Here is a 12,101-nt window from a genome sequence, read left to right on the forward strand (position 1 = left end):
ATTTTATAAGCTACTGTTTGCTATAAATCAGTCAATAGGACTCCGCTTTAGGTTTTTGGGGGTTTGGGGGGTTTTTTGGTTTGTTTGGTTTTGTTTTTTTTTAAGATCAGCATCTTATATGAAACTTAATTGGATATTTTTCTCCCTTTCAGCAAGCTACATTGAGCGACCTCAGCTGATTCGAGCAAAAGTGCCAATAGTGAAGTTCAGGGACAAAGTCAGGCAAGTATTCTGTTCAATATAATTTTTTAGACTGACACAGGAAAGTACTCTACATATGTACTGTCCATATGAGTAGTCCCACTGAAGTCATGCTTTGTATATTTGTGTCCTACTATAGTTGTATTGCAAATTTGTACAGCTAGTGTGCAGTGGCAGTCAGCTTATTTCCTTGATGGCCTGAAAGACCTCTTGTGGTTGAGATGCTGTTCAGTTTCTCTGGTGTGAATTAGTAGCAGTACATCACTGCCATGGTTTAACCCCAGGCAGCAACTAAGCGCTATGCAGCCACTTGCTCGCTTCCCCCTGACCCGGTGGGATGGGGGAGAGAATCAGGGGAAAAAAAAGTAAAACTCGTGGGTTGAGGATAAGAACAGTTTAATAGGACAGAAAGGAAGAAAATAATAATGGTAATAATAACAATAATAAATGACAATAATAATAAAAGAATTGGAATATACAAAACAAGTGATGCACAATGCAATTGTTCACCAGTCACTGACTGATGCCCAGTTAGTTCCCAAGCAGCGATCCGCCCCCCAGGCCAACTCCCCTGAGTTTATATACTGGGCATAACATCATGTGGTATGGAATACCCCGTTGGCCACTTTGGGTCAGCTGCCCTGGCTGTGTCCGCTCCCATCTTCTTGTGCCCCTCCAGCCTTCTTGCTGGCTGAGCGTGAGAAGCTGAAAAATCCTTGACTTAGCACTACTTAGGAACAACTGAAAACATCAGTGTGTTATCAACATTATGCTCATACTAAATCCAAAACATAACACAATACCAGCTACTAGAAAGAAAACTAACTGTATCCCAGCCAAAGCCAGGACACACATTCATGTAATAACATAGTTTGCCTATTCTTTGTAAACAGGACTTCAAACAACTGTCTTGTATCTAAGTATCTTATCCTGCCTATATCCTTGTAAAATTTTGCAGCCCTGTCTCTGTCTTTTAAAAACAAATAAGCCTACTGCTGTGGCCTCTCTTTATAAAGGCATATCACAATATGCTTTTATCACAATATACCTTTATCAGGCAGAAACCCTGCTGTGATAAAACTGAATCTGTCATATTTACAATTTGAACTAATAAATGTCATCCATTTGAGCTTTTCTTGCATCTGAGATTATATAACACTTGTTAGGGTTTTTGCTTCATACTTTTTTCATTTACACCTAATCCCATATTTACTTCTGCACACTTCCTTGCCTTTTAAAAATTTGAATAATTTTTATCTATTAACTTTCTCCGCTAACAGTACAGAAGGTTTTTTCTCCCATGCTTTCTGAAAGCATTAAACTTGTCAAGCTAAGATTGGAGTTATATGGCTTAGCTACATATAACAATGGTAGTCTTTTCATAGATACAAAAAATGTCAAATTCCTGGTACAAATATTGAATAAATTATGGGGTTATAGCAAAAATTTTTTTTTTTCAATTTAAAATTGGAAAATAAACTTTAAAAAGAACCCTTAAATATGGAAGTGATTATGTCAGAAGATTGAAGTCTTTTTGTAGGCATTTATAGTCCATACCGCGGTCACTTGCAAAACAAAGTAATCGTCATGGTATTCATATACCTCACAGACAGGATTTAAAGAATTCTTTATTTCCTACTAAATAAAAGTATAATCTTCTTAGACTAGAAGCTGCCCATTACATTTTTCAGAGGAAAAAACAGTTCCGTTCACCATCTGGTTTCCTGTGTTCTTTTTCTGGAAGAAGGGAATGGCGGGGAATGACATGACTTTGGGTTGGTTTTTTTGGTTTGTTTTGTTTTTTTTTTTTTCTATTTCCAGTTATCTTTCTCTTACATAACCTGTCACTTCCACCCATATTTTGTCTCTTCATTTGAGCATCTGTCTTCTTCCAATCTCTTATCAGCCTCTGTCTTTCATAGGCTTATACATACACATAAATGCACATTCATTCATTTTTTCAGAGGTCTTGAAAAATGGATTGAATATTCTGTACCCAGGTCACTAAGCTTGTTTTAGCCAAAACCAGAAACTAAACACGACAAGCTTCCTGTGAAAGCTAGTTTTCTTGATGCCCAGCTGCTGGGAGAAGATGGTAGAATTCAGTGTGTGGTATCTCTGCATCTGCATTCTAATGTGTTGCCAATGGTCCATATATCCTGAAAATTGCCATTTCCCACTTACTTTGATTTGGTGAATGAGAAAGCATTCAGTTTGTGTTTGTCCTCCTTTTTCATCTTAAAGGGTTTTTTAGTGCTATAACAGTAAGGGAAGATCCATTGCACTTAAAGACTTACTATCTATTTGTTTTTGTAGCCTTTCCCAGGAAATAATTCCAATGCTGGCTCTGCTACCAGACAAGCCTTTGATTAATTAACAAGATTTCTATACTACAGAGGATGCAAAAGCTCCCTCTTCTGCTACATTTGGTGTGCAGTTGACTCTTTTCCTCATCTTTAGTGCTTTCAGTAGGACTTGAGTCCCAACAGTACAAAACCTTTTTCACTTGCCATAATTGCTACATCTATTAACTGTGCATATTAAAGTACAAAATAACGGCAATAGAACTTGCTTAATCAGCATCTGGTAAATAGTAATCTTGTCAGTTGGGGTTAATTGGAATTGCACATGCAGCCTGACATATTTATTTATTATATTTGCACATAAAACTAATATTCTTACTGGTGTTTATGCTTATTTTTACAACTGTCAAGCAGTAGCCCAGGCTTGTTTATTTCCTGTACTATTATGTACTATGCTCTTAAAACATAGGCTTGATATTAATTCTGGTTTGAAATTATGTAACATTTCTGATGTAAAGAATGTTTTAATGTAGTTAATGATGTCAAAAACCTTTTGTAGGCATCAAATTAATGTGTTTTATCCAGTTTAATAAATTCCAGGTCCATGCTCCCCTTACAACAATTCAAGAAAATCCAAAGGAATATTCAGGCAAACAAATGCTATGTTAATTAGACTTGGATATATAAAATGGAAGTAGCTGTACATTGCAGATACCTACTTCTTTGTCTGTAAGAGGCTCTTCCTGTTGCAAGTTATGGTGTTGCTATAGCTTATTGGCTATGAATTTAATATCATTTCTTGAGTACTGTGAGTAGTTAAGCTCTATATGCAATATGAAATTCAGACTTTGGGGTGGGGTGTGATATAAATAAAGCAGGTAGTGCTTGTTTGCTGTGTTGTTATTTGCTGTTAACAGCATGAAACAGTTATTAAAACTGTTTTATCACAAAACATGTAATGTTTATTAATAAGCAGTTTTCATTTCAAAGTGCTTGCTGATTATCTCTGACCATCGTTGCAGAAAAGAGGTTCTTAACTTTTTGATCTGTTCCAATTCTCCTTCTCAGTTCATTGGCATGATTTCCAAAACTAATACCTCAGAGAATCCTTCTTGGCAGCAAAAGTTGTCCATAGTAAATCATGTAGGGTGAGTCTAGTTGGGAGAAAGATTTGTTAAAAAAAAAAAAATTGTGTATTAAATTGTCATAAGGTCTAAATCTGGATGTACATGTATTGTCTATGTAAAACAACAATTACATTTTTGTAACAATGGAATTCAAATCTATAAGCAATTCAGGTACTATAAACAAAACCAGAGCAGAAATTACAGCATCAAAATTCTTTTTGAAGAAAGTTTCTGAAGTATTATCTTAAAGTTACATTTCTCCACCTCTGTTACTAAGTAGGCAATAAATATTCTGAAATTGAGTACCGTGATGCTTGATTTTTTTTTTTCTTTTCTCCTCCCCAATAGCTGTGTGGAGTTTGACTTGAATGTAAACAATGTTGTAGGAATAAGGAATACATTCCTTCTGAGAACCTATGCATACAGTAAGTTTTTAATGTATTTTCTTATTTCTATAAAATTTGCTTTTTTGAATTTGTATTTTGGTATTGACAGACTATTAAAATTCAGTTGAATATATCAGGTTACTATATGTATACCTAATTAGCTGCATTAGATAGCTTTAAGATAAGTTCTTGTTGCTCACTCTAAATATATGCAGAAAACTGATATATCAGCTAGGTATGTTTTTAATTGAATATTATAATATTCAGAAGATAAAGATTCTTTGTATTAAGGTCCACATGTTTACTACAAGGGCTGCTTCAGTATTCTGCAGATAACGAGATCATTATACTAATGATTATCTAGTGGTATAACCTCCAGTTTCTTTTATTTCCTTACAGCCACTGATAGGACGTGTAGCTGATAGCTAGCTGTGTCTGTATGCTGTTACAGAGTCTTTCCTTGGAAAATCCAAAATACTGTTTCAGTTTTTATACCAACCCCAAAACAAAACTGGTGTTTGTCTCCTCAGGAGTTTGCATTTTGGGGAAAGATTGTGAAACAGACTTCTGAAGGGGAAGTAATAAGAACAGTACTCGGTGCTAAACTAGGGTTTTCTTACTTAGCATCACAATGTCATTTGGCAGATAAATACAAAAGGAGTGGACTTCATGCTAATTCTTCTAGGCCACTGGCAGTTCTTCCTTTACCACCTTCTTCAGTTCTTGCATACAGATATGCAAGGTGGGGGCTCACTTCAAGTCTAATGTTGATATAGTTGTTCCTAGCTTCTGCCATGGATTTCCCCTTTACTGGCCATGTTGCGTGCTAACTTTTTTATATACTAATTACTAGCACTAGCAGACAGAAGATCTTATCTCAGAATAAGGTCAACTAAAAAGAGATCTTTTCTATTGTGACACACACATGCAAAAGAGTGCTGTTTGGAATTTGAGCCTATCTGCATTTTTCTCTCATGGAAAAATCCTATTTCAGTTAATGCATGCTCATATGATGTCAGCACAGTAATTCTTTTGCATCTCACAGTTAGTGTACTAATAGTCATATTTTTTTAGTTCAACCACTGGTGAATAATGTCAGGAATGAGGTGACAAGTGGTAAGGAGTTTTGTTGTTTCTAAAAGATCTTCCAGATCTAGGACATTCATTCTGAGGAGTGCCACTGACGGGGGCATGTGTGCTGAACCAGTGTGGAGAGGTAGTGAGAAAATCACATGCTTGATAGGATTTTCAGAATAAGAGAGCACCCCTACTGGTGCTGTTGTAGCATGTCTGTTGTCCTGGATGAAGTGATTACCTATTGATATATTCCTGTCCTGATGTACAGAATACAAAACTTTGCACAATGATGTCAGGTTTTAAAAGACACAGAAGAACATATAAGGCATTGTAAGGCCATCATAAGGCACTTGACTGAGCTGATGTTCTGCTTCCACGTATCTGCAAATAATAAATTAAGTATGCTGCAAGGTCCCGTGGTGGTGGTGGTGGTGAGTGATATCTCCCTACAACAGATTACTACCTTAATTAGAAGGATATCTGTATTCCCTAGAAATTCAGAAGATCATACCGAGAATATGACTATTTATGTCTTTCCTCATGAAAAGCATGTGTCTTGATTTAATGAGATATTGTATCTAACATCTCATCTACATAAAAAGCCAATGAGGGCAAGGCAGATTTAAAATTAACGTTTGTATGCAGGGGTTGCTGCTTTCATGGATCTTGAGGGATAACTTACGAATAAGCTCTGTGTCCTCCAACCAGGAGAATTCTTTTCCCTGCCCTCAAAGTTCATATAACCTAAACTGAAAAACAAACAAACAAAAAGTGGTCTGTCGTGGCAGCAAGTTAATTCAGGGAAAATTAGTACAGTGAACTGGAGAGAACTTAAAAGTAGAATGTGACACTGCTACAGTGACTGATGAATCCAGTCTTGTCTTATCTGCAAGTTACCTGGCATACCCCTTGTAATGTGTCTGTGGATCTTAACTACTCAAAAAACTGGTTTCAAATGCAAGTATTTTTTCTGATTTTTATAAGATGGAGAGTAGTTGTAGAATAACTAAGTAAACTCTATAAAATGGTTGCAAAAGGTAACCTTCGAATACGAGAGTATCATGTTGATCAAGTAGGAGCAAATGTTGATTGATTGCTGTCCAGTTAAATGTGCTTTTTTTTCAGATGTATTTATTTTACTTGCAGTTGAGAATCGAGTTCGTCCATTAGTACTTGTTGTTAAGAAGTGGGCAAGTTTTCATGAACTAAATGATGCCAGTCGTGGTACTTTAAGCAGCTATACACTCGTGTTGATGGTTTTGCACTATTTACAGAGTAAGTACTTTTTTTATGTGTTGAAACTGTCCCTTTTAAGTTCAGATTTGTGTAGTTTTCCTCTTTAATAAAATTAAACACCAGCAGAAGTCATCTTCCACACAGAAAAATCTGAAAATAAAGTGGGTTTACTCCGTTTCCTTAGGGCCTTAGTGCTGCATTTCTCTTTAACTAGTGGACCTCTTCTCCGGAGGCAGAGTTACCAGCTTTAAAAAGGTGTAAAAAAAAAAAAAAAAAAAAATCAATGTACCTGCAGGACACAGCATAACTATAAAATAAACTCAAGCGCAAGTTAACAAAATCTGCCTTTTCACAAAGGGAATAACCTAAACAACAATTGGGGGGGGGGGGGGGCAGGTTGGTTTGTTTGGGTTTTTTGTTTTGTTTTGTTTTTAAACTTGGGAACTGCCAAGAAAATTCAGAGGGGCAAGAAGTGCTGTGGGGTCATTTTCTACAAAGGACTGAACATGAGGCACGTGTATATGCAAGAAAGTACTACCATGTGGTTAGACTTTTCCACTGATTACCATTTCTTGTAAGGTGGCAGATGTTTAAGACCATTAGATAGTTGGAATATTTGACTGCCAGTGGCAGTAGCTTTTCTTGTGACTTCGGTATATTGAAACGTTGAACTCTGTGGAGCTAGAGAGCTTTACCTGAGAAACTAAGGATCCCTGTTGAGAATTCAAGAAACCCATGCAGTCCAGAAATGGTTTTGAGAAATAGATTGAAACGAGCTTATCTCCCGTTTCTTTCTTTCGTTAGAGAAAGTCCATGTTTGTGGTTTTTGTAGTTTGCAATTCTTGCTTAAGATTTAAGGAATCATTTAAGAAATCATTTAGCTCAGTATGAGTTTCTTGGTTGGTTATTGGGAGCCAAGTGGCTTCAGAAAGGAACACAAGGAACGCCTGAAGTGTACATGTTGTGGAGTAACATCTCTGTAGTATTTTCTTAGTTCCTGTCAATTCATGTATAGACTGTGTATTTTGCTGCTTGTATTCATTCTACATCTTTAATTTTTTTGTAATGTGCTGATTATTCTTGTTCATGTTAGTTTAATGACAACTGGGTTTTAACATTTTATGATCATATCTGTGGACAAATTGCATAGGCTCTCATTTTAGACTTTTCTTCTTTGTCAGTCTGTGTAGGTTTTAATTTTTTTTTTTTAAAATCAGGTAGAAACAATGTTTAGCTCCTCTGACAGCTTGTTTGGCCTGGAATGTAGATACTTGCTGTTGCGTGGATAGCCAACTATTTATTAGTTTCAAGATCATGCTACACGGACTTTGTACTAGGGTGGAAAGCTTTTTATGATAGTTGACTCAAGCTGGTGGCTTGCTTTCAGCTGAACAGTATGTGTAGTAGAGGACCTAGGAGGGTGTTTTGTGTGTTTGGGATCCAGCTGGCTGGGTTACTTGAATTCTTTGATGCCCGTACTGTGTGCTTGTTGTTAATGTACCAATCGTGAGGACAGTAGGACATAGGGTAGTCTATCCAGTGACTGTGTTTTTTTCCTCTACATCTACTGTGGTGGCATTCCACAGATTTCTTTGTTTCTGTGGAAAGAGAAGAAAAGGCAGCCAAGTCTGCTGTCACAGCTCTGAAACCATACTGTAGGTGACAGAGTACTTCAATGTAGATCCTTAATACACACCAGGAAAAAAAACCGTAATGGTTAAACAGATGTTGATTTGGAGGAGATGAAATGACAACTTAAAAATGCCAAAGTGATTATTAGATACAAGATTGAAAATGCTGGGAGCTACTGGATGTGAAGATTGCTATGCAAAGGTGAAGCGCAAGCAGGAGAGGAGAAAATGTATCTTTACGTGGTCCAGAAATTAGTGACCATCTTACCAGTGACTTGATAAGCACTTGATAGTTAGTGTTACACTTTTAATGGAAAAAGGCCTTTTCACTTAGAAATTTATTCTCAAAAGCATTTTCATTGTATTACAGTTACTCCAGAGACTTGTATTGGGTGCTATGTGCAGTCATGGATAGCCAATTACTGAGCTGTGCATAAAAGTAATGCACAAAAGGGAAGAGAGTAGGACTTACAAGGAAGCATAAATGCATAGGCTTGCCAGAATGTTAACAACCCTGCAAGCATGAGAGCATTTGCTGTAGTCATTTGTGGCAGCTGCCACAGCTGTCTAGGGAAGGGGGTAAAAAAGTTCAAATAATCCTTTTCGTGCAGAACTGATCAGTCAGCTGCCTAGGAAGGATCAGCAGTCTACAAACCAAAGAGGAGCCTTTTACCTTGCTTCATCAGCCTTTTCTGCTAAAAAAGGCTGAAGTGTGGCTCTGGACAAAGATCTTGCACCAGCTGTTTAGATTCTGATGTTTTCTTCATGCAGATTTTAACTTTTTTTTTTTTCCCACTTCTGCTACATGCATGTGATGCTACTGAAAGTAGCTTGTGTCCTAGTCATAGAATTTCTAGTAGAGCTTTTGTTGGTGTTACAGAGGAGGGGAAAAAAATAAAAACAAAAGCTTTCTTTTGCAGTAGATAGTGTCTCTGTCTTCACTAGGCAAATTTATTTCCTTCACTACTTAATCCATTTCCATATTCTTAGATTCGTGTGGATGTCTTTGGACCTAAGGTTAGGGTGGCTTGAGTTTATTTTGTAGATACATCAGTGTCTTGTACATGAACTTTCCTCCAGGTAAGAGATCCATCTATCTTGTACCGTAAGAAAAGGAAAACTCATGTGGCAAATTCTAGTGGTAAGTGGTAACTTTTCCCCTTAACTCCATCCTCTTAGTATAGCATACTTTGTTGCCTTTTACTTTAGTATGGCAGAGAACTGGAAATTATCCAAGATGCTGCAGAAATAAGATGCTCTTGCATATTTCCAAACACCCACAAACAAAAGAAGAATACTGTTAAAGCAGCTATGATCATATTCTTAGCAGGCCTGCTAGTTGATATAGTATACTCTTCGAAGATATCCCAGGTGTGTTCTGAAAATTCTGCTGTTCTGATTCTTAATCCCTAAGGAAAAAGGATTCTGTAACATCTCTTCCCCTGTGACACCTTGTCTGAAGGGTGAATTCAGTCCCGAGTCAAAGTCCTGTGTGCTGAACTTAGTTATCATTCTCCCTAGTGAATGATGTAGACCAATAGTTTAAAAAAAATATGCTGAAGACCTGATGTTAAAGATGTGCTCTATGTGATGTTAAAGATGTGATGAGGAGTGCTGTAACAGTTATGTAGCTGCTTTAAGGCTTGAGTGGGATCTGAATACTTTGGGATTTCTTTCTGTCTATCTGTAGGACCACCTAACCTTGGAGATAAGTTTTTTCCCCTGTTATTTTTATTATGCAATGGATGCTCTCCCCATCCATGACTTTCATAAAAGTTACAATTGGTTAATTAATTTTGTGTTTGTTAGTTATCATTAATGTCTACATGATCTTGATAATCTCTTTGCCATTTAGTAGACCAGCTAACAGCATTAGGCTGTATTTATGTATTTTATGGAGATTTTTCTAGCAATGCCTACTAAGTGTGTTGGGCATTTTATCTTTAGGTTACTTTTGGAGACTCAGTATGTAATACTTTGCAGCTGAAGAATATGTACTTTTGCAGTATCTGGAGACTTCCTCTGCTGTGATAGAATCATATGGTATTAGATGTAGGAAGAAAAAAAGAGTGAAGCTCTGACTTTTCCTTTAGGGAATCTTAGATGAGTTTCTCATAGCCATGAATTAACATGAATTTTAGAAGTGAAGTTGTACCCAGCTGCTGTAGAATTTTTCATGTCTTCTACAAATAGGAGTATCTTAGTAACAGCTTCCCTTAGCTGAATTAACTGCTTATACTACTATATACAAAATATAGTAATAGAAGTATTTGTGAATGACTTTTATTTTACAAAATGCATGAAAGTGAAGTTCTTGATAGATGGTTTTAAGGTGGAATATCAGTCCAACCCTTTGGTGTAGCTGATATGATAACTGTTTCCTGTAAATTACATGAATCACAGCAACTTTAAACTTTTTTTTTTATAGCCCTACCTGAACCCATCCTTCCATCCCTCCAAAAAAATTATCCAGTAAGTGTTTCTTACAAATTTACTACATCATATATGTGTATTAAGCTGCTTATCTAAAATACATGAGTTCTTAAATATTTCTAATGCATTAAGTTAAACACAGTCTGTAAGCCTGGTCATTGATATGCTAAACATAAGTGTTAAAAATGTTATTTGCTGCTTTTGATCATTTCTTTAGTCGAAACAGTCTGTTATAAAATTTCACACACAGTTGGAAATGAGTGCTGATTAGAGCTGCTGACCTAATTCTCTTTATGCTGGCCTGAAAATATCCCTGTGTCATCTGTAACTTTCTGATTCTTGTTTCTTAATATGTTAAGTAGTGTTTTTTCCATCCACCTGTGGTGTTTCAGAATTCCATACCTTCCCACACCTGTTGAGTTGCCTGATATTTCTGGGTGCAGAGAGTGAATGATGTTTACTAAGGAGACTTTTGAGAGACCTCACAGAACTGGGCTTCAGTCCAACAAGAAAACACCTTTTGGGGACTTTGTTGTTATGTACAGATCACATTCTCTTGATTTCCAGAGAATTCTGAGAATCGGTGTGCTATGATCCTCTGCAGAATTAGGACTGTAATTAGTGAGACTTAATCTAAGGAAGATTACCTAGAAATAACAGCTACACTCCTGAATATTTGTCTGGGGACAAAAAAGCTATTGCTTAATAGTTCTATGCTATCACTTATTTACAGAAATACTTCAATTCTTTTCTTTCTTCCTTACCCTTCCTCTCACGTGTCACTTTCTTGACTTTTTCTTTATTCATAGTTGCTGTAGTTCAGTGTCCCTGTCTATGTATGGGTTTTTTTACTGTTGCTGATAATTGTGCTGAGTTAGTATTAGAAAGCCATTCTTTCTTTTGCATGTATTTTCTATAATGCTGAAATGGGAATATTTGATGACACTGTACATCGGGGGAAAATACTGTGATGTCAGCCATTTTGGGTAATTAGGATAACTGAGATGCAGAAGAAAGCTTTTAGCTATAGTACACTGCAGTTTTATTTCTCTTTGGTAAACCTGCTTAGGCATACCTGTGTTAAATTTTTATGGTCTTTATTTTTTTCCTCTGATTTTTTTTTTACTGTACTGTATACCTTCTAATTTCTTCACTGTTAGTGCTCAAAAGCATTTAAAGCTGTTTTTCATTTCTTGTACACTTAGCTTTATCCGATGGGTTTTTTGAATTGCTAAATTTGCTAATTATGTTTGCTTAAAGCTCATATGCTACAGTGTTTTAAGTTTTGTGTACCATGTAATTTAAAGAAAACAACTGTAAGAACTGGTAACTTCTGGCTCCTTTGTAATAATAATGCAAACATTTATATTTGTAGAGTTTGAACTGTGTAAAGGCCTTCAAAGCACTGCAGATATTAATGGCTTAAATGATTAAAGCAAAAGTATACAATACCATAAGCTGAAAAATTTAATGGATTTGTACTAAATGCAGGGTTTTATCTTGTGTCGTGTGAAACTGGCAAATCACTTGCAGGTTCCTGTGTTTCTAGAACGCTGCTGTAAGAACAGCATTTTTTACCCTGTTTCAACATAGATTTTTTTGTTGTTCTTGTTAGTTATCTTGCCTTTGGAGGATGGACTAAATATTCTAGGAGTGCTAATGAAATAAAAAGAGCATTTTAGACATGCTTACTATAAAACCAAATCA

General features: G+C 36.3%; 1 protein-coding gene across 1 annotated transcript in view; it reads left to right on the forward strand.

Annotated features, from left to right (window-relative positions):
- Positions 1-12,101, forward strand: part of TENT2 (terminal nucleotidyltransferase 2) — a 45,076-nt gene that overhangs the window by 12,532 nt on the left and 20,443 nt on the right. Inside the window, exons 8-11 of the mRNA XM_052777002.1 lie at positions 153-222; positions 3,980-4,056; positions 6,241-6,369; positions 10,390-10,433. Of these exons, the coding sequence (XP_052632962.1) occupies positions 153-222; positions 3,980-4,056; positions 6,241-6,369; positions 10,390-10,433 (320 nt within the window). The remainder of the gene's footprint in view (positions 1-152; positions 223-3,979; positions 4,057-6,240; positions 6,370-10,389; positions 10,434-12,101) is intronic.

Source organism: Harpia harpyja, chromosome Z, assembly GCF_026419915.1.
Source record: "Harpia harpyja isolate bHarHar1 chromosome Z, bHarHar1 primary haplotype, whole genome shotgun sequence".
In the NCBI taxonomy this organism is placed as follows: Eukaryota; Metazoa; Chordata; class Aves; order Accipitriformes; family Accipitridae; genus Harpia; species Harpia harpyja.